Source organism: Oryzias latipes, chromosome 9 (assembly GCF_002234675.1).
Source record: "Oryzias latipes chromosome 9, ASM223467v1".
Lineage (NCBI taxonomy): Eukaryota > Metazoa > Chordata > Actinopteri > Beloniformes > Adrianichthyidae > Oryzias > Oryzias latipes.
In genome coordinates this window covers 31370167-31396513 of record NC_019867.2, presented here as the reverse complement: position 1 = coordinate 31396513, position 26347 = coordinate 31370167, and the positions used below count along the sequence as shown (strand labels likewise).

At 43.7% G+C, this 26347-nt stretch overlaps 3 protein-coding genes across 8 annotated transcripts; 2 read left to right on the top strand and 1 right to left on the bottom strand.

Annotated features, from left to right (window-relative positions):
* The first annotated feature begins 1013 nt into the window (after positions 1-1013).
* LOC101173870 (kazal-type serine protease inhibitor domain-containing protein 1) lies at positions 1014-4097 on the top strand. Its single transcript, XM_004072979.4, has 4 exons — positions 1014-1833; positions 3190-3350; positions 3434-3581; positions 3672-4097. Exons 1-4 carry the CDS (start codon positions 1302-1304, stop codon positions 3755-3757), a joined length of 927 nt encoding a protein of 308 aa, XP_004073027.1. The 5' UTR covers positions 1014-1301; the 3' UTR covers positions 3758-4097.
* Positions 4098-6400: 2303 nt separating this feature from the next.
* Positions 6401-14225, top strand: LOC101173395 (cip1-interacting zinc finger protein). Of its 6 annotated transcripts, none has more exons than XM_023958860.1 (14): positions 6401-6482; positions 7713-7860; positions 7955-8024; positions 8100-8224; positions 10384-10436; positions 10969-11021; positions 11096-11236; positions 11305-11390; positions 12027-12120; positions 12199-12303; positions 12661-12798; positions 12871-12916; positions 13479-13600; positions 13679-14225. In XM_023958860.1, exons 2-14 carry the CDS (start codon positions 7832-7834, stop codon positions 13742-13744), a joined length of 1128 nt encoding a protein of 375 aa, XP_023814628.1. In that variant the 5' UTR covers positions 6401-6482; positions 7713-7831; the 3' UTR covers positions 13745-14225. The 6 variants fall into 6 exon arrangements, with proteins under 6 accessions (XP_023814628.1, XP_023814627.1, XP_023814626.1 ...); XM_023958859.1 differs by having other exon boundaries at positions 12027-12303; positions 13679-13768; positions 13863-14225; XM_023958858.1 differs by having other exon boundaries at positions 12027-12303; positions 13679-13768; positions 13860-14225.
* Positions 14226-18572: 4347 nt separating this feature from the next.
* On the bottom strand, positions 18573-25923 carry LOC111947918 (melanoma-associated antigen C1-like). The gene is given in 3 exon segments (XM_023958650.1): positions 18573-18828; positions 18976-19501; positions 25902-25923. Coding segments are annotated over 3 exon segments (804 nt in total).
* Positions 25924-26347: the final 424 nt, after the last annotated feature.

Genomic DNA, 26347 nt, shown 5'->3' with positions numbered 1-26347 from the left:
AAAAGATTGCTTCACAATTCGGGAGCCCTCTTTAAAGCTAAATGTAAGACCCGAAAACCCCCCCGGAGGGCCCTGGGAGCCTCTTTAAAAATCAACTTCCTGCTCATGATGGCTTTAACAGCTGACAGGTCTGCAGTGGGAGGGAAGAGGAAGAGGAGCTGGAGTCAGAACTCCTGTCAGTTAAGAAAAACTACCACACAGGAAATCTGTACATTCAAAATAAAAGCAGGAGGATGGCTGTTCCACTGACAACCCAATCAATTACTTTGAATTTAGTTCATTTTACTATTACACAAACGGATTTTGTGAAGAAAATAATCAAAATTTTGTATCTGAAGATATCTGAGCAAATTGGTTACTCGGTTTGCTTTAGAGAAAACACTGAAAAGAGAAACAAAAACAACCTGTGTGTGTAATCTCATTAATATACGGCCACCCGCAGAATCTCAGCAGCAAACCTGTGTCTGGGTTCTGGTTGGTCGAGCTCATGAACCCACATCACAGTGGATCTTAAAACAACATTCAAGACAAAATCGTAACTTTAGTAACCATGACTTTGAACTGAAAACAGATAATACCTTTATGCATATTTCATCCAAACACCATGTCATGGCTGGGATGTGGGGCTGAAACACTAGAATAGTAGACCAGTGAATTCAGCTGTGAATGTCTGAAGCAAAGACATACTTTAAACATGATGTCAGTGTATGCACAGATCTGCTAAATATATGAAATGTACAGTAATTGATCTTGAATATTGCCCTTAAAAAGTCTGAAATGCATGTGATATATGCATTTAAAGAAAGATTATGGGATGTGAAGAAATTTATTTGCTCTAAAGCTCTTGCATGTTAATGTGTGAAATGAGAAAAGGCACAAAAATATGTTGCATGTGTGTAAAATTGATCTCTAAATATTGATGATTGATCAGGGGGCATTGCTTCCCAAACATGCTTTAAGCTTAGAACTGATGGTTTCGAGGTCTAGTCGTAAAAATTCAAAACAAGTCTGTCATTTAAAGTCTATGTGCATTTATTTCCTTTCGTGTTCTTCATCTGCTGATTAATTTCTGCCCGTGACTTTTATTTTGAAAGGGCGTAGCGGAAGCTCAGTTGTACTCACGCTAACTTGATCTCGCGGGCCAGCGCGTGCGTTTCAGCTGGGCACTGCTTGGCGTGCACGCGCAGAACTTTGCATCTTCTTCCAGAAGTTCTGGACGGACCGGAATGGTTTCTGTCCCGCTTTGACAGAGACCCGATCCGACCCAGTATCGTCGCTCCGGTTCACCATCCAGGGTTAAAATGCAGGTTCTGGTTCTGTTCTGTCTCTGTCTGAATCTGGACTGTGTCTTTACCCGCCCGAACCCAGTGCAGAGCTTCCAGAACCTCACAGATGCTCCCGAACAATTCATCCTGGAAGACCCGGTCCTGGACTATGACCTGTTTCATGAGGACCTGGAGGGCGGCGGGAACGGAACCGGCGGGGCGGGGGGTTGTGGACCCTGTGACCCGGAGCTGTGCCCGGAGACCCGCGGCTGCCGAGCTGGACTGGTACCGGACCGCTGCGGGTGCTGTCAGGAGTGCGCGAACCTCGAGGGTCAGGCCTGCGATCCGGGAGATCGGAACCTCTTCTACGGTCTGTGCGGGTCTGGACTGCGGTGTCAGGGGGACCCGAACCCCGCATCGGGAGAAGAGGAGGAGGTGTGCGTGTGTGAGGAGCAGGAGCCCGTTTGCGGCTCCGACGGAACCACCTACACGAACATGTGTCAGTTCAGGCAGGCCAACTTCTCCGGACCGAACCTGCAGCTGAGCGCGCGCGGACCTTGCAGGACCGGTGAGCACACCTGGATTAAATTGGCGCGCGCGCGCGCCGTAGCTGAGCTGCAGAGGAGCTCCAGGTTTATTTCTTATTCAATAGAATCATTTCGACAAAGAACATTTTTATAAACATAAACGATAGAAGGATCTGCATTCCAGAAGAAACTGCAGGCCTGATGAATGAAAATGAAACTTAAAGGGGAAGAATTGGCAAAAAAATAAAGAAAAATTAAACAAAGAAATGATCAAAGATGACCATAAATAAAGGGAAAATGGCACAATAACAAAAAAGACTTTGTGAAAAATGCCAGAGACGGGTATCGAACCGGCGACCTTTTGCACCAGGATTCCCCATTCATTTCAAAGGAGGCAAAAATCCTGGAATATTCTGAAAAGTTCATGGATTTGAATCGATTTGAGATTTTACCCAAAATGTAAAGCATATTTTAAATAAGATTTATTGTTATTATCATTATCATCATTATTAAAAGTCATAGCTGAACATTTGAATAGTTGAAATAGATGAAAAAGTGTAGGAGGAGTTAAGCGGAAAACAACGATTGGTTGAAAACTTTATAGCTTCAACCCTTAAACTTTGAAAATGCTGTCCTCAGAATTCTGGGAAATGTTTCAACCAGAAATACTAGATTAGTTTTTATTGTGGAGGGTCCTAAAGATCAAAGAGCACCAATCAATATGAAAAAAAAGACAAGTTAGCAGCTGAAGCTGTCTTTAAAAGCAACGAGGGTCCAACCCGGGAAGCTGGACCCAACAGATATTCCATCAGTTCATGTCTAAAACGAGGGAATAAAAGTCAAGTGAAGTGAAGAAGTCCTTAAAGGAAATCAAATCAAAATAAGGCGCTGCCTGTGATGAATGAAATGTTTCATTATACGACTCAAAAGAATATAAATCTTATTGAATGCTGAGTTGGAAAATGGTTTGACTAAATCTTCTTTGTCTTCCAACCAGCCAATCATCTTCCTCCTTCCTCCTCCTCCTCACTCACACCATCCACCCTCATGTCCTCCTTCTCTCCACCCATGAACATCCTCTTTGGTCCTCCTCTCGTTCCCGCTCACCTCTGACCTTTCTGATTCAGACATAAAGGACCTCTTTGGAGAGTTTGGAGCTCTAAAGAAGGAAACACTGATCCTTCTGGTCTATGGAAGCAGCAGCTTTGAATTATGAAAATGAAAAAGCATCTCTGGTATTGACTTTTATTTGTAATTATGCTACAGACATGCTTCAGTAGCGGTTATTCATGTGAACTGTCAGATAATATCTGCTGGTAGGGCTTTACCTTTACTCTGGTTTACGTTGGTAATGCTTCGCCGGCCTCACCTGTCCACCCCTCACCTGTCCGTGTCAGTCCCCGTCATCAAGGTCCCGCCTCAGAGCCAGCTGAACGGGTCGGGCGGCAGCCTGCTGTTCTTCTGTGAGGTCTTTGCGTTTCCGATGGCCCTGGTTGAGTGGAGGAAGGACGGGCGGGACGTCGTTCTGCCTGGAGATGACCCTCACATCTCTGTCCAGGTACGGTCACACCTGCAGCTCTGCCTTTTGACCCAACCCACCCACCATGACAACAATCCTGCTCTCATTTCCTCCTTTCCCAGTCGAGGGGCGGTCCTCTGAAATTCGAGCTTTCCAGTTGGCTGCAGATTGAGAGGGCGGAGCAAAGTGACTCAGGAACCTATCACTGCATAGCTCGCAATGACCTTGGATCTGTGTCTGCGTCGGCCGTACTCAGGGTTCTGGAAGCAGGTGAGACCTCACACCTGTGCACCTGTCAGTGGGCGGAGTTCCCGGTGGGTTTCACCTGTCCCTCCCTCCCTCTGTCTGTCTGTCCTTCAGAGGAGCTCTCCTCCCACCTGGCCAGCAGCGTCGCTGAGATGATGCAGCTCATGGGCCACACAGACTACGATCAGGACTCCTACTGACACCATCTCACTTCCTGTGTCCCTGTGGCGGTCTCACAAAGACTTTTATTTTGAAAAACAGAGAGCCGACATCGGCTTTCTGGATCGAAAGAACCTGGCAGGAGTTCTGCTGTGCTGACTGACAGAGCTTGGGTTGTTCTGGAAGTGGGCCGGTTCCTTTAGGCGCCTCTTTTCTGTGACATGATGAACATGGCGGGTTCCTCTGGTCGACCGCATCACAGCGGCGGTTTCCTCTAAAGTTGAGGTCATCCGTGAAGTTACCACCGTAAAGCCAGAGGGTTTGTTATCCTGTACCGGATTTAAAAAAATATATTATTTCTCAAAACGACTCATCAAAAAACAACTTCTTGTAGCATTTTTTCATTTAAAAGACTAACACAGTTTTTACGACGGAGTTTTAGGACCAGTTTACAAAAAACAAACAAACTTTTTTTACTCACGACTTTAAACTTACGAGAAAAAAGTCCTAACTGTTAAACTATGAGAAGAAAGTTACATATTTATGACTTTTCATTACATTTTCATATGAAAAAAGACAAATTTACCAGAAAAAAACAACAGAGTTTTCTGTTTATCTGAGCCTAGCTTGAAGATGAAAGATCTGGAGCGTTTTGTGAAGCTTTATTTCTGAATAGGTCTCAAACAGAAAGAAATTCTGAACCTTTTGGCGACTCAAAACCAAATTCTTGTCAGTGGAGCCGTCTTTCCGGGGTTCGGTGTCGGTAAAGCGGAGTTTCATCTGTAAAAGAAGCAGCTCAGAGACACGTTTGGGTGTAGAGGACCGATCCTTTATTCTCCTTTTCCTTCACAAACCCAGACGTCCATTTGTCCCATGACATCATGAGCCTGTCATGCACAGAAGAACCCCAAAGCTGAAGGTAAACAGTGTTCCATACCCCCCCCTCCTCCAGATGAAACGTCCCGTTTCAACATAAAACAACAAAGAGGAAAATCGTCTGTTCTATTAGCATTAGAACGTTTAAAATGCCAAAAAGTGCTCCTCCTCAGACGGAAGCGTCACAGACGTAGAAATCTTGGTTTAATGGAGGAAGAAAGTATGGAAATGGACATCTGCAGGGACACCGATGTCTTCATCAACGGGCTGCAGAGATCCTGCAAGCCCCCCATCAATGAATAAAACATGAATAAAGTTTAGTCGGTCTGCTCTGCTGCTGCACGCCGTTCACTCGCTGCACTGAATGCTCACGTCCACTTTCATTTACCAGCAAAAAAGTCATAAATTCACAACTTTAAACCTCGTAATATATATTTATTTTCTTTTTTGGTGGCCCTAATACTCCGTCGTACTGTTATCGATGTACCATCAAATATTATCTGATGGTAAAGAGAAATATTTCTGCATCACTTTATGGGGTCCAGATGACCCCCCCTTCCATTGACGTGTTCTCCCTACCATGACAAAGGTGGATAAAGGTGGATTGATTTCATGTAATCCATGGACACCAGTGAAGATCACAAATCATTGAAGAAAAAATGTTCAGAGCTCTGTCTAGTGGGTCTAGATGACCCAACTCCCAACGTTTAAGTGCCTAGGATAGCACAAGGGGTGCGTTTTAAAGTTTTTATCATCCATTGAGTCTTTTTTCTCTAAAGTCTAAATCCATATACAGTCGTTAATAATAAAAAGTGGACCTTATATAGCATGAAGCAGGTTTAAATTAGCATCTTTTAGTCTTTTAAGCCATTAAGTGAAAAGGCAGCAATGAATAAAAAGTTATTGTTGAACCAAATCCATCCTTTGATGCTGGAAAACAGAATGAATCCTGACTAAAACGGGTTTGGATCGGCAGCAGCATGTTTTTCATCACGTCTTCCACACGCAGCATATTTCCCTGATTCTCAGGTCTGCAGGGCTGCATCTCCGTCCCTCTGCTCTTCCTGATGCTTCCTTCCAGCTTCTCAGACATGTTTCCCGCTGTGAATCCCTGTTATACAAATGCCAGGAAAGGTTTCCAGTCTGTAACTCGACACACACTGCGGCTCGTCTGGGAGCTCAGAGAATGCAGGAAATACCAGCAAATAACTTCCAGACGGAGAAGCCAACCAGTAGCCATATGTCCATGAACTGTTTCAGTCAAACTAAGAAGGATAAACAACAAAACATCTGGTGATAGATGTTTCAGATTTTAATCCACTTTAACATCAATGCTGTCACTTTCAAGTCCCATTCAGATCCTCTTTTGATCCATTTTCATGGCCTTGTCAGTGGTCTTTGAATTATGATTAAGCTGTTTTTATCCAAAATCATCAAACCTGTGATGTTTTCTAGGACATAGTTTCTGCTGTGCGGCAGGAGTTCATCCGATATTAACCTCTGAATTGTGGGCGGGACTGTTGCCACAGATCAACCCCACCCACTCTTTTCGTCACCCATACCTGGGCTCTCTATTTACTCAACTTACTGTATAATATTCATGGTTTTCATCAGAGTGGGTCTTTGGGCTTCTAAAAGGGATTGAATGAAGTAAATCAACTAAAATGCTTTTATTTATTTATCTATTTATTCAATTTTTAATAAAACTTTATAATAGTTTAGGAAAACACTCAAAGCTAATCGTTGACATAACTTGATATAAAAAATACACGCAGTTCGGTTTCTTTTTTTGTATTTTTGGCTGTAGTTTTTCCGCCGAACCGACAGGGGGCGACAGCTCCCATCCATTGCCTCGGCCAAACGCAGAGTGCACTTCCGCTGAACTGCTCGGTAAGAAAAAAACACAAATACAGTAGTATTTTTAATTTTACTTTGCCTAATGGCTTAACGTAGCTCCACCTAAACAAAGTAGACATTCATGTGTTTTGATTAATTCAATATAGCGTTTATTAGTCGACACAGCTGCGTTAAATTGTTTTTAGTACAGGATCTCTGTTTGTTAACTACTGCTAACTAACTGCGGGGTTGAATGCTTTACTGCTGAATGAAAATGAAACTTTAAGGGTCATAATTGTCCCAAAAAAATTAAATAAAAGAAATGATCAAAGTTGACCATAAATTAAGTGAAAACAACACAATAACAAAAAAGATATGTTTGTGAAAAATGCCGAGCCGGGTCTCGAACCAGCGACCTTCTGCACCAAGAATTCCCCATATATTTAAATGGGGGCAGAAATCCTGGAATATCTTGAAATATTCAAGGATTTGAAGGACAAAAAGTCACAGCTAAAAAAAGCTGAAAGAGCTGAATAGTTGGATGGTTGAAATAGATGAAAAATTGTAGAAGGAGTTAAGCAGCAAAAAAATTGTGGAAGATTATATAATAAAGAAAGAGAAACAGGAAAACAATCAGTTCAAACTCAAGGCCCAGGGGCCAAATGTGGCCCGCCATATTATTTTATGTGGCTCACAAGGACATAAAAGTTTTAATTTCTTAAAATACATTTTTTTAGTTGATTACATATTATTTATGTGTAGCTGCTGTAATTATTCAGTGTTTGCAGCTCTTCTGTGTGTTTTCAGACAAATTGTGGTCATCATACCATCCGTTGGATTCACGGCTGTGTGCAGCCTTTTTATGTAAAATGTAACACGGTCATACATGTTCTTTCTGGCTCAGTTTGATGTTATTTGTCTTTTTTCACTTGGACAGTTTGATCCTTCATTAATGGAGTTATGTGGGTTTTAATAAGCGGACAAATGTAAAAGAATTTATGCTAGAATAAAAGGCAAGCATGTTTTCTATGCAACTGTAATCGTCACTTTAAAAAGTTATAATGAATAAATAATGAGTTGTTTAACATTAAGGAGTAGTTACATTTATTTTTCATTACATTTAGTTACATGTATAAGTTATATCTGGCCCTTTGAGGACAGACACTATGCTGATGTGGCCCCCAGTGAAAATGAGTCTGACGCCCTGATTTATAGCATTCAACCAACTAAATCTAAAGTGAATGTTTTAATACCACGGGTTTTGTGTGTGTGTGCTCTCTAAAGATGACGTGTCGTGTTAAACGTGTCCTAAACCTGCTGCAGACGAATAAAGGAGGATTTTGGTCACAGCAGACATTCGACGATAACCGTGGAGATCAGAGTGGGCTGGATCATCTGTTGCCATGGTAAAGCGGACGCTGAGGACAGACAGGTGAGAGGTCATGTGGTCCGGCTTTGGCATCATGTGAGCGGCTGCCTGACCTGTCAGCTGCTTTGCCCCCCCCCCCCCCCCCCCCCCCCCGCAGGTCCTCCCTGGTCCCTGCAGGATGCAGCGCAGCCAGGATCCCCTTCCCCCCCGTCCCTCAGACTCAGCAGGTAGGAAACAAAGTTCCTAAGAAAGGCTGCTGGCCTGTTCGTGTTCTCGCTGTGAGGATGCACGTCTGTCTTTAGGCTCCAGCAACAGGAAGCTCCGGCAGTCAGACTCACTTCAGCACTACCTCAGAGGAAACGGGTGGGCGGAGCCACCAGGAAGGGTCTGATGGAGAGGCGGAGTCAAAGATAAGCAAACATGATGGGTCTGTTTGTTTTTATACTTTGCGTTAAATACCTGGGGGGTATTCCAGGAAGCATGTTTAAACTACCCTGACTTTAAGCCTGAACTCTGGCTGAAATCCGCCTGAACTTGTTTACTCTGGATATGTCGTTCCAAAATTACGCTCCACTTGGTAACCCTGGGTTAATGCACGTACATGTCAAGTACATAAAGACATTCTCAATGGATCGCCGATTTAAGGGGTCACCATGGAAACACGTGGAGAAAAAAAGAGAGCGCTGTACTTTAGTGAGACGGAGTCTGAGATTAATGACGGTGTATGAAGATTATACGTCCATCAAAAAAGTAATACGGCTGCATCATCAGCAAAAGAAAGAGTTTCTGCTTTTAGTAGAAGAACAGAGAAAGTAAACGCACAAGTTTCTGATCTTATTTTCATTTTCATGTGACGCATATATATATATATATATATATATATAACTTATCCAATTTTGCCAACTTAATTGAATTACTTCTATTGGTAAAAAATAATTCAGTTAAATTTATTCAACCTAATTGTTTACGTCTATAAAACTCAATAGTTGTTAATACAACTCAAATTTACATATTTATCTAACTAAATGTCATATTACTCCAATTCAATTAATCTTTTTTCCATCTTAATTAATTATATTTCTTGAACTCTCATATGTCTAAGTTTGAGCCGGCAGATATGCTCATTTTTATAACAATAAAAAGAACAAAACAGAATGTGCTGCGTGCGTTCATTTATTTAGGAATTTTCTGACATTGTCGTTACACCATTTGGCTGTAGGGCTGCTATATAAACTCATCATCCTCTCCCTCCCTCTCACTCATGGTGCAGAGACTTAAGCCTAGTAGGACAAAATAACCACTACTAATAAAACTCAGTAAAACAGTTAAACAACTAAACACATTTGGTCAAAAAACCACACTTAAACCAAAATCCGTCCAGACGGGCAAAGGGAATGGTATCCCACAATCCTTTGCAGTGCCAATCTAACAGAAGCACCAAAGTTACACCTACTTCATTGAATTATTTTGAATGAAAGCAACATAACTGTCTGAAAACTACATGTTATTTTTAACCTGACTTAACAAAAAGAAAAGATTTTTAATTATTTTAACTGAAGCAAATAACTAAGTTAGATCAAAGTAAAAAAAGTTTATTTTTCCAACATCCATATGTGGTCTTATCACCCTCTCATGGTGGAAAAAGTATTATCTGAGCTTCTTCATCCACTAAATCCTCTTCAAATGGACACGCCATGCTGCTTCACCTCTCTGTAAACAAACTAGCCTTCAACTAAACCTGCTCCAGACCAGGTTCAGAGCATGAGTTGCCATGGCAACTTGACCTACCCTGAAACATACCTCCATTTCTGGAACTGAAAGCTGAGGTTATCAACTTCCTTAGCCTCAAACTTACCGTGGGAGCTAGCAGAACCTGCTTCCTGGAATACCCCCCTGGTGTTTGTGTACAAAGTTTAGACCTCTGCAGGTTGACACAACCTCTTTGGCCCTAAAGCTCAGAAATGTTGCTGCTCTTCGGTTCTCTTTGGTCTCATTCTGACTCTGGCTTTAGATTAAACGTGTGAAATGGATCATTTCCTGGGATAGACAGCTCAGTTATTTCAGACATCTTTTCACCAGCATAGCTGCTGCTCTATTCACTCTCCTGCCACAGGGACTGAAGAAGATCAGAGATAATGTAAATCAGCTGATCTGATCATACAGCCGCTCTTCTACATGTTTTCACGGCCCCAGACTTCAAAAGAGAAAGGGTGATGTTGAGATGAAATGTAGCGTCGCGATTCCAAACTTCATCAGATTTAAGTGCTAAATGTGTCTGGAAAGCCTCAAAGTTGGTTTAGTCCCAGAAAGCAGCTCAAGCTTAAACCAGGAAACAAAGCCGTCGAGGATGTGCCGTCTGACGGCGATGACGACTCCAGCAGCAAGTCTGTTCCTCTTTTAGCTTCTTCAGATGAAGCATTTTGTTCAATGTTGTTGCCGTGGTAACGGTTGCTTTAGTTTTTCATACAAATATTTTAAAAAGTAAAACCCATTCGTTGATCGTTTTGCTGCTAAATTGAGGTCATTATGGACCAAAAGAGCATATTGATGCACGTATGCATCGATTGGTTTAACTTGTTTCCACAGCTCAGCGTCGGCCAGCAGACTCACGCTTTCCTGGTCATGTGACTCAGCTGCAGGTTTGTTTGTGTTTGTTTCTGCCTATGGAGTGATATTTATGCCACCACGAAAATATTACATTTTTGCTTCCAAATACTATTTATTTGCTTTCAATTTTTTTTTTTGTTGCTTAAATTTTTTTTTTTGCTTTGAAAAAATATTTTTGCGTTTGCAACCCAAATGTTTTAGATGCGTTGTGTCTCATCTCGCTTTCTTCTTATCTTTGATTTTGCTCTCATGAGTTTCAGTTTAGCCTGAAAAAAGCTGCCATCAAACAGCTGCTGATTGGTCCAGATTCTGACCAATCAGGGGTCTCTGTTTTGTATTGTGCTTGGAGGCAGACTTGGACTTTGTATCGGTTCAATCAGCAGCTGATTGGATGAGAAAACAATTTGAGAAAAAAAATTGAAAGCAAAGAAAAAGCAATTATTAAATATTTTCACTGTAGAAACGTAGAAAGTTTTGTTTGCATGTTGGTAGCATAAATATCCCTCCATATCTGTCACGTTGTTTGCATTTCTGCGTTTTCCTTCATGAAGTTTGTCTCAGCAGATGTTCCTGATCCCGACCAGCAGGGGGCAGCGGAAGACAGTCGAGCAGCTGAGGTCAGAACTGTTGCTCCTCTTCATCAGACTCCTCCCGGCCTCCTACAGTGCAGGAGCTGAACGGCTGTGTGCAGTTGCAGAGCGCGGGCTCCCTGAAGGTCACCATCCAGAGGAGCAGCGAGAGCCGGGAGTTCGGACAGCCGGAGCGGGGCGCCGAAAAGAAAACCCCGGGACTCCGCTGTCACGTCTGTGACCTCTGCTGTCACTCCCTGCAGGTGAGGAGCACACCTGCAGGACGCTTTAGCGTCTGCACGCGTCCTCACAGGCGGTCTGCGCCATGCAGATGTTTCAGGAGCACATGTCAGGAGGAGAACACCTGAGGAGACTGCAGGAGGTCACCAGCCGGATCCGCTCTTACAGTCTGGACAGGTGACACGCACACTTACACACACACACACTTACACACACACACACACACACACACACATCTAAACAGGCAGACAGACACACCCAGAATCCCAATTCCCTTCCCTACATTTAGCCCTCCAATCGGAGCGTAGTGGAAAAACAGTGTCTTCTAATTCGGACGTCACTCCCACTCGATGACATCATCAATAGTCGCCGGTCATCCACGCTAGAGCGTAGCTGCCAGCGCTCTGAAATTCATAAAAACATCAGTTTGATAACTTTAAAAAGGTAAAACACAAAGTCATTCCTCACATGTGCATGAAAATCACTGTGCATCAGAGCACGCACACGTGAAGAACAGCGCTTCACCTCCGCAGCACCGAGCAACGCGAACACCGTCGCGGCGGAGGGCGGCGTTCTGACCCCCACAAATGCCCCTACAATAGGAGGCGTAGGGAAAAGCCGTAGGGGTGGGGGCAAAAACCCTGGACTAAAGAGGAAGAAGTTTGAGGTAAAAGCAGTTCCTGGTCATGTGACTGTGGCTCCTGTTGATTTTGTGTAACAATCAAGCAGATGCAGAAAGACAGACGTGTGTGTGTGTGTGTGTGTTTTTGTCGACCCTCAATGTTCAGTGTTTGTTTTTCTGTCTGCCTGCAGGGGGCGCCAGACTCAACCTCAGCGCTGGTGTGACACCTGCCAAACCCGCTACACCGGAAACGTCATCGTCCATCGGCGCACAAAGTGGCACAAGGTGAGAGAGCTGGGGAGACGAAGCAGCCTGGAGTCTTCCTCACTGCCTCCCCTTGTTGTGTGCTTGTGCGTGACGCAGGTGTGTAAGCAGCGGGGCCGGCCCTTCTGTCCCGTGTGTAAGCGACACTTCAGGACGCCCAGGAAGTTTGTCGAGCACATGAAGTCTGCGGAGCACAAGCAGCAGGTCAGCAGGGGCGACTCGCACAAAACCATCACAAGCACACACAAAGCAGACGCACAAATAGATGCAAAAATAATTAGAACAACAGCAGAACCTCTACACTACCACAAGGAGGTGTGTAAACCACACAACAGACAACACAACGTTATCTAAACACACAACAATTCCAAAGACGCACAACACAACCAAAGGTTTACAAACACGTCTATCAGAGGCGGATCGAAAGGAAGGCCAGACCACACGGAACCGGCAAACGACAAGCCAAGAATGAACACACAACTATCACAACCAGACAAAAAGAAGGGAACATTAATCACAAGAATCACACAACAGATGCTCAGGTGTGATCTCACCTGTCAGGTGCAGCTGGAGGAGGCGCAGGAGGAGGAGCTCATCACTCTGGATGCAGTGGGCTGCTTCGAGGAGGAGGAGGAGGTGGAGGTGGCAGAGGAGGGTCAGCAGGGGGATGAAGAGGAGTCACCGGGGGAGCATTCGCAGGTGGGTTCAGTCTGTGGGTCCGAGCGGGCTCCAACGGTTCTACGGACTGACCGGTTCTGATGTGGGCTGCAGGTGGAGGAGGCGGACGGCGAAGAATACGACCCGCACGTGGAATACGGTAGGTGTGACCGTAGCCCCGCCCCCTTGTGGGAGATGATGGGTTTTCATGATCTGTGAAATGTTTCATCTTTGCCACGTAAACTGGTGGGCGGGGCAAAGGAAAGGGCGGGGTTTGTAGGATCCATCCAGCTGTCAATCAAAATTGTTCCCCCCAAATTATTTAAGTTTTGATCCAATAAAAACAGCTGCCCCCACCCCCCCAATAGAATTTAGTGCACATCGTACAGGTTTATTTTTTACTCTGAAACCTGCCTCCAGTGAGAAACTGTATTGGATACTTTCTAGTTGGCTTTGAATCTGGAGGGCGGGGCTTGATCTGCGTCTGGCTCCTCCCAGCCTCCCTGTCTCTACAGAAGAAAACATGATGCTCCCACCACCGTGTTGATGGTGCATTCAGGCTGATGTTCCAGAGCCTCGGATCTCTGCAGCTCGCCTAAAGAACCTTTGAGCTGCTTCACTCATTCGTGCTCTCCAGACTCCGCCTCCTGGATACGGGGCTGCTGTTTGTGGTCGAACGTGTGGAAACGTTCAAAGTGTGAACAGGTCTTTTTTTTTTGCAGGAGGAGCTTTCGTGGTTCCCGTCTGTGGCTTCGTGTGTCGACTCTGCAAGAAGTTCTTCTACCGAGAAACCGAAGCTCGCCACTCGCACTGCAGGACGCACGCACACTTCCAGAACCTGCAGGTAACTCCCACAGTGGAGCTTTGGCCGCTCAGGTGATCCAGCAGGTGAGACTAACAGCTGGCTGCTGCTGTTGTTTAGCGACATCGAGCTCAAACAGGAAGTGGAGACGAGGAGGAGAAAGAGGAAACGTCTGGCCTCACCTGACCAACATGATGTCACCTGAGACAGGTGACATCATCCCAGACTGTCTGTTCTGACTACGCTCATCTGTAAAGTTCTGAGCTGAATTTACCAAACTGTTCTGTCTTCCATCTCTCAGTAGTCTTTTACCAAACACGGGTGTCCCACAGGGATCCGTCCTCGGCCCGTGAGGTTCCAGTGAAAATAAAGGCTTGGATGTTTCCAAACTCTGACTGGAAGGGAATGACCACAGTGTGCTTCATGTTTCTGACAGCGTTTGAACCCAAATGATGTTTTCTTATTTAACTCTATTTTTTAATCTTGACCTGGTGTGAAAAAATAAATTAAATACAAAGTTTTTTATAGAAATATCTTCCCCATAAATCTATAATGTTCTGGCTCGTGAAATATGCTTTTCACAATGATCATTTGTGAATCCACTGTGTTCTGACGTTGAAAATGTTGATGACTTAATAAAAAAAATATCACAAATATTGATCAAACAGCAATGCATTGTGGTCTATATTTGCTGATCTAGTGAGCATCGATGCACACTGGTTTTTCGCTGAGACTTCTGGGAAATTTCTAGGGCACTGGATTTTGGGATTGTAGATTCAGACAGCACTAAAAAAATGCCCAAAGCACTACCTAGTACACTATCTAGTACACTATGTAGTGTACCAGACTACCTAGTACACTATCTAGTACACTATGTAGTGTACCAGACTACCTAGTACACTATCTAGTACACTATGTAGTGTACCAGACTACCTAGTACACTACATAGTACAATATGTAGTGTACTGGTGTACTACACTGTGAGTGTACTAGGTAGACTATGTAGTTTAGTACACTACATAGTGTACTAGTCAGTGTACTTGGTAGTTTAGAACACTAGGTAGTGTGCAGGGAAACGGACGCAGTCACTGATTCTGAATAAGGAAGGATGGAGTCTTCCTGCTCATTCATGGTCTGATTAGAACGCCTCTTTAAATGCACAGAACGGTTCATTAATGAACCAAAAGCAGAATCCCACTGAGAGAAAAAGGTCTTATTTTGTTAAATGTAGACAAGCTTATTCTCTCTAAGAGTTCTTCTACATGGCCTGTCCGTCCTGGGGGAGGATCCCTCCTTCATGTGGACCCCCCCTGAGGTTTCTTTTTTTTTTTCCTGGAATCCGATTTTTTAGGAGTTTTTCCTTACAGAGAAGGAGGGTCTGAGGGCAGAGATGCCAGTTTAGTTTAGTCTGCTTAGTTTAGTTTAGTTTGTGTAGTTTAGTCTGTTTATTTTAGTCTATGTAGTTTAGTGTAGCCATTACCCATTGAATTCTATGATTTTAGGATCTTTATGATTCATCTTTGCTGTACAAATAATGGTATGAAGCCCATTCAGACGACTGTTTTTGTAAATATTGAGCTATAGAAATAAAATGGAATTGAAATTAAATAATTGAGGTCTCTGCATCTTTTATTTTGAAAATTCAGCTGGTGTTCTGTATTTGTTGGAACAGCTTCTGAGTCCAGAACTCTCATCCAAGCACAGATTCAATTCAGGTTAACTTTATTTAAACGGTTGTAACACAAACATCTGAACGTCATCAGATCCATCCGTACCTGTGTCACCCAGTGGAAAACACAGGAAGAGCTTTGCGTCGTCGTCACGGAAACTGAGAAACACAGATGATGAGGTGTTTGGACCCGGAGCAGAACTGTACTGCTTGTCTAAACGTGTAATTCAAACATTTTGTCATAAATAGTTCCGCATTGTCACAACAGTTGGATCTTTGTTATACATTAGCAAAACAAACAAAAAAACATGTTTGAATTATTTCTCAGGGAAAAGTTGAGCAAGAAGAAAAACTTTGTTTAGAAATGTTTGGAGATGTTCTGGGTTTCTCCTTGACCCGAAGTGACCCCTCCTCCTCTGATGGTGACGCTCCGGCGTGTGCAGCACGGCGGGCAGCTGTGGCGCCCAGAGAAATCAATAACTCATAACCGCAGGTTTGTCTGCGTGATGTGTTCAGGTGTTGACCTTGGCTGTTGGTTATTGGACATTTGTTTGTGACTGAAGGACGACCTTTAGGATAAAAAAGAAAAACATTTTAAGACTCCAAGGAAAAGACGTTGGAGCTTCAGAATTTTTTCTATAGTAATAAAAAAAAACATCACAGCTCTAGATTTTGATTCGTCGATCCCACTTTAACCACTTTCCGTCCTGGGGGTGATGATGGGAATTTGAAAATGCTTTAGCCAAAACTTCCTTTTCCTTCAGGCCACTGAAGGACATTTGTAAACATTCAAAAAAAACTGATGAAGAACTAAAAGGAGCAAAAGTCTTCATCAGCTGCTGTGTTCATTGTTGCGTTCAATTAATCCAGATTTAAGATGTTTTTAGTTCTTTTCAGCTGATTTTTCATGAACGATACGTTTTTATTTTAAGGGTTGACATAAAAGGGGCGTGGTCGTATGACTGACAGGTGCCAATCTGCAGCTGTCTGCTGCCTCCTCATCCACAGAGCAGAGGATGAAGAGGAGGAAGAAAAGGAGGTCAGAGAAGGAATCAAAGCCATATTTTCCAGTGTTCCCACCAAAGATGATGCAATTCTCGGGGTTTTCTTACGACTTGTCATCAGTGGAAATGGACAGTATTCTTGCATTTTTTTCTGAGGGATTTAAAATATAAACACAACTTAGTGCAAAATCTGTTTATTTTTATGAACCTGCTCTTCTGAAGGGAGAATTTCTGTATCGGAATAAAACATTGAAGTCAAACCAAAGAAACCATTTAAATAATTTGGTTTTGTAATTTAATAAGAATAGAAAAACTTTAAAAAAGTTCTTATCTTTTTCCTCTTTCTTTCTGCCTATACAGTTTCTGAGGGTACTTATGTGAGGTAACATTAGTGACTGGAGCCAGGACTCTTTACCAGGTCACCACTAGGTGGCCTGTTCACCGTTAAATCTGTCCTCGTTTATCCAAAAGTTACAGTAGACAGTAAACGTGCACGTGGCGTCGTACGGGCCCACCTTCCCCTGCCCTTACTCTCCCCTTCTGCCCCTACCAGCCACAAAACTCACTTTTTTCACAATGGCAGCTTTATCTCCATAGCAACCTTTTTTTTTTGGTTGACTAATACATCTATGTAAGTTTAACCCTTGTGCTATCCTAGGTACTTTAACGTTGGGAGGTGGGTCATCTAGACCCACTAGACAGTGCTCTGAACCTTTTTTCTTCAATGATTTGTGATCTTCACTTATGTCACTTACATGAAATCTTTCCACCTTCATCCACCTTTGTCATGGTAGGGAGAACACGTCAATGGAAGGGGGGGGGGTCATCTTGACCCCATAGGATAGCACAAGGGTTAACAGCTGGCCTAAACAACAAACCTGAAAAAAGTCTCCAAAGTCTCCTTGTTTCCTTTGCACAGGGAGAGTTGGATTGTTTTATCCTCCAACTTCCTGTCTGCTCCCTCCTACAGGTGTGGTGTTGTGGTGGTGTTCAGGTGGGGTTTATCTCAGATCAGCTGCTCATCCTGAAAAAAGTCTTTGAATTCCATCATTTTAACTCCCATCAACCGGACTGACCTGCAGCTGACGCTTTGACTGGAATGCACGTCTCCTCAGACTAAAACAGGTTTTTTTTTTTTTAGTTTATTTTTCATAAACACAATTATGTTTACTTTCACCTTGGGAAATCTATTTAATAAAGTCCAGCTTGCTGTCAAACGCAGCTGTTTACTAGTTGAACGATGCCATTGGTCACCACTAGAGGGAGCTCTGTCTTCATCCTGTAAGCGGCTGCAGTGAGTTCATCGCTCATGAAACAAACTAGTGTTGTTTCCCAACAGATGTACAGACAAAAAACAATTAAAAAAAAACGATGCCGTTTATGGTTTGTACATTTAAAACACACCAGCAATTTCAAAGATTGTGTTTTATAGACAGGGCAGGATAAAAATTAAAATTTAAAAAAATCCTCCCTCCTGTGTTGTGTGTCTTCTCCTAAAACATGAATGTTTCTGTGTTTGTTTTTTCCAACCTCCCTTCCTTAGAAGACAGGTAAAAGCTGTGTTGAACCCTTAAAAAACGGTTTTATCATCACCAAGCCTCCAACTATTGTTGTTTTAAAGTGAACGTGGAGAAAGCCAATGACCACTGGTGGCTGGTTTCCCATTGAAAGGAAACAAGTCAACTCTCGCACAGTTTCATGGCTTTTTCAGTGTTTTGATGAGAAAATGCAGCTTTGGATACCTGGTTAAAGTGGGCGGAGTCAGTGCAGCTCAGCATCCATGTTAACATGTGGGATGAGGTATCTTCAGAAAATCATGCTTCAATATAACAGAAATGATAAAACCATATCAAATACTGACAGTCAGCTGTTTTTTTTATTGTTCTAAGCTATTGCTATTTAAAACAAGATAACAGGCTAATGCAAAGTTTAAGAGGAATTATTCACTTCAAACACAAGATAATGAATAGAAAAAATAATTGTTTTGGATTTATAAGTAATAAAAATCTACAAAAGGCATTCAGGAGCACCAGTTCTGTTGTCAATCACTAAATGTGCAGCATCAAAAATAGGAAATGTACCATAAAATCAAAATCCAGACCTTTAAAGTTCATTTTTATTTTAGTAAACATTAGTTTTTAGACATTAGATATTTCCCTTTACGAATAAAAACTGAAGAAGTGACGATATAATCTGCTAAAGTTCTGAGAAAGATCCGAATCCGCCCGTTCTTTTGTCCTGCACTCGTGCTTAGAGACATGTTTACATCATGCGCTCGGATGCTCACACCTTGAGCCTTTCATGGTGTCTTTACATGGAATTATGAGCCTCTTTCAGCTCCTCACAGCTCCTCCTCTAAAACAAAGCCCGGGACGCGTCCTCCAGCAGGAGGCACAGAACTTGACCTCCGTGCTGTTTGCTGAATGGTAGACGAGCGCCTGGTGCTCCTGACGGACTCGTGAGCCGTTCTGTGACACGTGACAGCGTCAAAAACCTTCAGCACAAACAGCTGGAGCGGTTCCTGGGGCGGTTCCTGGAGCGGTTCCTGGAGCGGTTCCTGGAGCGGTTCCTGTGGCGATTCCTGGGGCGGTTCCTGGAGCGGTTCCTGGAGCGGTTCCTAGGGCGGTTCCTGGGGCGGTTCCTGGGGCGGTTCCTGGGGCGGTTCCTGGGGCGGATCCTGGAGCGGTTCCTGGGGCGGTTTCCGGGGCGGTTCCTGGGGCGGTTCCTGGAGCGGTTCCTAGGGCTGTTCCTGGGGCGGTTCCTGGAGCGGTTCCTGGGGCGATTTCAAGGGCGGTTCCTGGAGCGGTTCCTGGGGCGGTTCCTGGGGCAGTTCCTGGGGCGGTTCCTGGAGCGGTTCCTGGGGCGATTTCAAGGGCGGTTCCTGGGGCGGTTCCTGGAGCGGTTCCTGGGGCGGTTCCTGGAGCGGTTCCTGGGGCGGTTTCCGGGGCGGTTCCTGGGGCGGTTCCTGGAGCGGTTCCTGGAGCGGTTCCTGGGGCGGTTCCTGGGGCGGTTCCTGGAGCGGTTCCTGGGGCGGTTCCTGGGGAGGTTCCTGGAGCGGTTCCTGGGGCGGTTCCTGGAGCGGTTCCTGGAGCAGTTCCTAGGGCGGTTCCTGGGGCGGTTCCTGGAGCGGTTCCTGGAGCGGTTCCTGGAGCGGTTCCTGGGGCGGTTCCTGGAGCGGTTCCTGGGGCGGTTCCTGGGGCAGTTCCTGGGGCGGTTCCTGGAGCGGTTCCTGGGGCGGTTTCCGGGGTGGTTCCTGGGGCGCGGCCGTGTCTGTGGAGGATTTTTGAAGCAAGAACGGTTCAAAGTCATAAAACACAGACGGTCAGATTGAAGTTCAGGCTTTCTTATCCTTTTTTTCTGGTTTTGAATTTTTTTATCACAAGTACGGAACTAAGATGAAAAAAAGAAACTCTAAACAGTTAGAGAAGCTCGAACAAGACAATCACATTGCAACGACTTTCAGGATAAAGTTACCACTGGATTTACGTAAAGATATTAAATGTTAACAAGCAGAAAAAAACATGTCGTCTTTCAACCAAAACCTGCCAACAGTGTGGATTGTTCAGGAACAATCTATGCTGGAAACTTTAAACCTCAGTCTGTGGGGTGATGAGAACATTTCCTTCAGCCAAGTTTCAAAATAAAAGGACTGAGTCAGTTTTTAAATTCATCCTCTGGTACGGAGCTGGACAGAGAAAATTCCAAACGATTTGGATTTTGCTGCTTACCCAAATATGGAGAGGAGGTGTGTTTTCAGCAGCCTTACACCCAGAGGAGTGAGTCGTCGGCAAAGATTTAGCTTTCACGTTAACGTCTGTGCTGGACCACAGCAGCAGGTGAAGCCTGGAAGTGACTGAAGCGGAAAAACCCGTAGCCACTTTTCCTGAGAGTAGAAAGGCTAAACGGTTGTTCCTCCCCAGAAACTGCTGCTATGTGAGCTGAGAACCGACAGCGTTAACGTTGTAAGACTGCTCAATGCCAACCAAGGGGGGTTGTTAGATTAGGTGTAATTTCCTTTTACACTATTGCTCCAAGGGCCGCATAGTGGGGTAGTGGTTAGCACTCTTGCCTCACAGAAGGTTCAAATCCCGACTGGGATTTTTCTGTGTGGACTTTACATGTTCAACTGGTGCGCATGTGAGAGTTCTCTGGCTTCCTCCCTCAGTCCATATACATGCTTCATAGGTTGACTGGTAGCTCTGAATTGCTCCTAGGTGTGCATGTGAGTGTCCAGACTGGTGACCTGTTCAGGGGGTCCCCCTCCCTCACCCAACAGTAGCTGGCTTGGCTCCAGCAGCCCATGGCTCAGGGATTCAGGAGTTCCTGAAGATGGATGGATGGACTATTGCCCCAACGATGGCTGCCAGTAATACTGTAAAGATCCAAGCAGAAGCAACTAGACCAGGGGTGGGCAATTCCAGGCCTCGAGGGCCGGTGTGTCTGCATGATTTCCAGATATTATTGCCCTACTCGTGGCTGATTACCTGGTTCAGGTGTGTCCAGCCAATCAGAACACAACAGAGCAGGGTATGTTGGAAAACATGCAGGAATGCGGCCCTCAGTGCCCACCTCTGAACTAGACGGAGGTTTTTGTGACGGAGTCTGTGGAGGGATTTTGTTCAGGAGTGTTTGAATTAAGGCACTTTCCTAACATGAATGTTCAAACAGAATCTGTCAGACTGAAGTTCAGGCTTTTGGAATATTGTCCTGCTGCAGAACATCAAGATCCTCCAGTAGAGAACAGAACAATGTGAAACCTTAAGGAAGTAGACTTTAAGACCAATTTCCATGATTCAACTTCAACTCAATGTCACCTGAGAACCTTCACCAACAACAGTTTTCATGGTTCCATCACTTATAGCAAAACATCCTTAACCCTTGTGCTATCCTAAGCACTTTACCGTTGGGAGTTGGGTCATCTAGACCCACTAGACAGAGCTCTGAACCTTTTTTCTTCAATGATTTGTGATCTTCACTGGTGTCCATGGATTACATGAAATCTTTCCACCTTTATCCACCTTTGTCATGGTTGGGAGTACACGTCAATGTAAGGGGGGGGGGGGTCATCTAGGATAGCACAAGGGTTAAACCATCATACTTCCTCCTTTTTGACACTTAAGGACCGGATTCTCTCTTTTCTTGCTTGCTTGTGTGTTCCTTTGATCTATAACGTCCATAGTGTTTTAGCTTTATAAAAATTGACATTTTCAATGGTAAAGAAAAATATGTCTTCACATGGATATTTATGACCTTCTCTGTCAGATGGAGTATTTGAGAACTTCGTCTTTACTTGAAACAATAAAACCTTTGCTTCTGATGAGACAGAAAAGTTTCAACTTTACAAATTGAAGTGCATTTGGGACGATTAGCTCTCAGACGAAAGTTAATCCAGTTTGTTGGATGTTTTAGTTTTGTTCATCCTCAGCCTCCTCTCAATGTGACCCAGACGGATCGATCACAGCATCCAATCATCGCAGAGCGGTCTATGCACAAAATGAGGATCTGATCTAAAGTAGATATGAGTCCTAAATAAAATCAGAGCCACGAATCAGCCAACAGAGGAGCAGAGGTGGATTTTCTAAACAGTTCTAATAAGAAAAGACTTCCTTCAGAGCTTCAGTTCTTAAAGGCCGTGTCCCACAGCCACTACAGACGCTGTGTACATATAACACGGAAGTAAACTGGTCATACGTGAACATATGTGGAAAAAGTGAGAAAAGTTGTGGTCTTCACGTGAAAAGTATCAGAATTGAACCACGTTAAAACCACGGAAGAAGTACGAATAAACCAAAGAACACGTGTGATCATTTTGCTGTTCCATGTGTCAATTATGGACTTTGAAGGTGATACATGCGCCGTTTACGTGACCTAATAGTTATACATCGGTGGTTCATGAAAAAGTCTGTTAGACATACGTGGAACGGTCGTGGAAAGACACACATTTGTGTGTGAATCTCACAAAAATCACACACAGCTGCGTAAGAGTTACGTAATAGTTGCGTACAAACTACATACAACATGTGTAATCAGCGTAATTCTTAACCGACCAAATATGTTGAACAGCTCCAAACCGAATTCATATCAAAAGGTCTTATCATGAGCAGCGCGCCCTCCAGGTTTTTATTGTGGTACAAAGAAATGATCGTATTGATTTGATGAAGTGATTCACCTTTAATTCTCTTTTTCTGTCAGTAATGGGGGGTCGTGTTGATGTTTCTCTCACGCCGGATCTTCTTTGTGTTTCCTTGTGAGAGCTCAGACGCTGCCGCCGCCGGCCGAGGCCTTCTCTATGAGGAGCTATTGATCGGTTGATTGAATCCTCATTCTGCCCCACACGATGGAATGTCCAGATCGATTCAAACACAAATCCAGGGAACACTAAAGGAGAGCAGCCTTTCTGCCAAAAGAAACTGCTGCCATGACAACAGTGTGTCACTGCTTTCATTGTTTTACTGTTTCCAATTTAAATGCACCAAAACATTGGATTGATTAAGACTCAGGTATGTGCATGTGGATGTGCATGTGCATGGGTGTGATGTTATCTCCACCTGACCCTGGTCCCTGACCTCGCCCACCTGCACCTTCATCAGGTGACTCACCTGAAGTCCAGCAGCAGTCAAAGGTCAGCTTCCTCCTTTCCCATGACCTCTGGCACCTCCATCACCCCCAAATACTTCCACCGACCACATTTACTGGGCTGAACATGATCAGACTTGTGGAATAAATACAACTGTGCAGTTCAGTTTTAGTTTTCTTTTTGTGTCCCTGCTGAACGTCTTTATACCGGTTTTCGTCCATCTGTAGCTGGAAGAATTTCCCCTCATCGGTGTCCATCTTCAGTAGCGTCTCATGTGTGGCCTATTGGGCCCCTTTGGGTTCAGTTTGGGGAATTGAATTACTTTGGAATGGATGAAGGAATAAAACTATTTTTTTTAAGTTTCCTTCAATCGATTTGATGAATATTAATTATTATTCTTGTTGTTTAAAATGTCACAAAACCGTTCCCATAGCAGTGATGCAGCAGGTCTACTCTGATCTTGTTCCGGAAAAGAGTGAATGACAGCAGCAGTGAAGACCCTCCAACACCCTCCAGTGAGCTGCTGCTGCTGCTGCTGCTTTCTGTGCTGCTACTGCTGCTGCTGCTGCTGCTTTCTGTGCTGCTGCTGCTTTCTGTGCTGCTGCTACTGCTGCTGCTGCTGCTGCTGCTGCTGCTGCTGCTGCTGCTGCTGCTGCTGCTGCTTTCTGTGCTGCTACTGCTGCTGCTTCTGCTTTCTGTGCTGCTGCTGCTGCTTTCTGTGCTGCTGCTGCTGTTTTCTGCCGCTCAGCTCTGAGTGCACGGAAGATAAAAGCGGAGCTGCATTTCTCCACCTGCTGCTCCACGAGCATCACAAGGCCAGAGGGCCCTGAAAGATGCTTTTAACTCTGCTGATCTGCATGTCAATGCACCTGTAGAGAGTGTGCACGTGAGCGTGCACCAGCCGCTCAATCAGGAGGAAATCAGTATTAGCAACAACAATCACGCACAAGGTCTTGCCGCTCGTCCTTGAGACGCAGCGGTTCTTTTTAGTTCACACATGTGATGCTTTTTGAGAACCAATGAGATTTCAATGAACAGAACGCCACGGAGAGAAAAGCACCTGTTAGAGCCGACAGCCTGCTTCACCAGATTCCTGCTTTCTCTCTTTTCGTTCCGTCCTTTTTATTTCCCATTGAAGTTTAAAACTTTTTCATTCCAATCATTTCTTCTGATTTATTTTTTGTCTTTTTGGGTCTCATTTCTTCACATTTCTGTCTTTTTTATTTTTATTTTTATTGTTCGTCTGAATAAAACACAAAACCGGTTCCGCACATATTTTTCCAACTGTTGTGTCAAACTCAACATTTTCTTTGTTTTTTCATTTTTGTGTCAAACTTCATTTTTTATTTACTATAGAACCCTGTTGTTTTTTGTTATCTAACTGCTTTTGGCGTCATTTCTTTATTTTTTTTATTTCTTTACCTCTTTTTTTAAATGTATAGCTTTTTAAAATCTTCTTTTTGTTTCCTCTTTTTACTTCTTTCTGCTATTCTTCGAATCTTTTAGGATCGAGGCTTTTTATTGATTGAGAAAATGGATAAACGAGGCCTTGAACCTATTTAGCTGAGGCTTTTACCCAATAGCTGTCATTGTTTTCTCTGCATTTATTATTTTTCTTATCAATTTTACATAATTCCACTCACATTTGTAACTGTTATTTACAACTATAGTTACAACACATTTTTCTCATTTCTTGCTTTTTGTGTTTAATTGTATTAATTCTATCTATTTCATGATTTTACTGTAATAAATATGCACATATATATATATATACGTATATAAAAACTGCATGGTAGTGCAGGGTTTTCTCCGGGGACTTCCTCCCACCGTCCAAAAACATACTTCATTGTTTAACTGGTTCCTCTAATTGTCCCTGGGTGTGAATGTGGGCGTGCATGGGTGTGTGGTTGTGGCGCTGCGACAGACTGGCGAGCCGTCCAGGATGCCCCCTGCCTTCGCTCCCGAGTGGCTGGGATAGGCTCCAGCATCCCTATGACCCCGAAAGGGACAAAAACGGGTCTAGAAGATGAATGGATGAATGGTTATTCATTTTATTTTCTTATTCAAACATACGGTATCTTCTGTCTGACATTGTTTTCTGGGTTCCTCTTCTGAAGTGTTTCGTTTTTAAGCTGTGATTTTATGTACGGGAGAATGTTGACATCAATGTTTGTAAATATGTCTTCAGAAGTCTTCTTCCTCGCGCTGCAGTGGTCCTCAGACAAGTGATCTTTGACCCTTGTGCTATCCTAGGCACGTTAACATTGGGAGTTGGGTCATTTAGACCCACTAGACAGAGCTCTGAACTTTTCTTCTCCAATGATTTGTGATCTTCACTGGTGTCCATGGATTACATGAAATCTTTCCACCTTTATCCACCTTTGTCATGGTAGGGAGAACACGTCAATGGAAGGGGGGGGTCATCTTGACCCCATAGGATAGCACAAGGGTTACAAGGATGTTTTATGATTTTGTTGTTATTCACGTTTGTCTTTGTTCCCATATTTTCTCCTTTTTTATTCAATTTTTCTCTTTTTTTTAATAAACTTTGATCCTATTTTCTACTTTTTAGTTCCACTTTAATATAAATGTTCTTTGTCCATAATTTTTTCCTCTTTTTTGTGTTTTTTTCACATCCTCTCCTCTAGTATGCTTTTGTTTCCGTTATCTCTGCCTCCCCCCTTTCTCTTGCTTCTCTTAATTTGGATAAAACATTTAATCTCTTATTTGATTTTGTGCTTTTTGTGTCTCTGAAAAGTCCCCGTAACAGCAGCTAGACGTGTACGTGTGTGCGCGCAGAGCGCCGTCCTTCAGAGCCACTTTGCTTGGCCGTGGCGAGCGAACAGTCAGCAGCTTCTGAAGCAAACAGCAAAGCTCCTCTTTGTTCGTGCTCTTAAAAGCTTCACCTGACTTCAACAAGGGAAGGACTCGTGAAAAGACTCCATTTACAGTTCAGCCTCATTAAAAGAAAACTTTATGTGAACATAAATCAGTCAAGTGGGAAGGGTTCCAAACGGTTTTCATGCTTTTAAGAGAACTTCAAAATGATTTTCAGAAGATCTATAATCAAATACACAAAATAGAGAAACCCACTTCTCTCCTGAAGAGTTCCCATCTCGCCCGTGAACACATCTTCATCACTGTCATCACGCCCTTGTTCTTCAGCTTAGCATGAAAACTGGAGGCTATGTTGACAAAAGGACATCACAGGCTCTGGTAGGGTTACATTCACTGCTTTAGGCTTTAAGGTTCATGTCTTTGGTTCTGAAACCCCAGTTGGAGCATTTCTGAGAGCTTCATTTTGAGTCGACATTAGAGCCTTTGTCAGGTTTGTTGATCCAGAACAATGTCTAAATCTTAGAAGGCATTCACACTGCTAGATTTGATCTACATAGGGTTCAATTCCTCAGATACTTCACTTAAAGGCTGTGCGACACAGCAACTACGTATTGCACGGATGAAAATTGTATGAAAAAAGTTAGAAAAGTTGTGGTCTTTCCTGAAATTTTCACAGATATCAGGAATGAACCACGTTAAAA

Excerpts from the sequence above, each read along its gene's own strand:
- LOC101173870 (XM_004072979.4), top strand. The coding sequence starts at position 1,302 with ATGCAGGTTCTGGTTCTGTTCTGTCTCTGTCTGAATCTGGACTGTGTC. Across the intron at positions 1,834-3,189 it reads GCGCGGACCTTGCAGGACCG|TCCCCGTCATCAAGGTCCCG; the intron begins GTGAGCACACCT and ends TGTCCGTGTCAG. Across the intron at positions 3,582-3,671 it reads ACTCAGGGTTCTGGAAGCAG|AGGAGCTCTCCTCCCACCTG; the intron begins GTGAGACCTCAC and ends TCTGTCCTTCAG.
- LOC101173395 (XM_023958859.1), top strand. The coding sequence starts at position 7,832 with ATGGTAAAGCGGACGCTGAGGACAGACAG. Across the intron at positions 8,025-8,099 it reads CCGTCCCTCAGACTCAGCAG|GCTCCAGCAACAGGAAGCTC; the intron begins GTAGGAAACAAA and ends GTCTGTCTTTAG. Across the intron at positions 8,225-10,383 it reads AAGATAAGCAAACATGATGG|CTCAGCGTCGGCCAGCAGAC; the intron begins GTCTGTTTGTTT and ends TTGTTTCCACAG.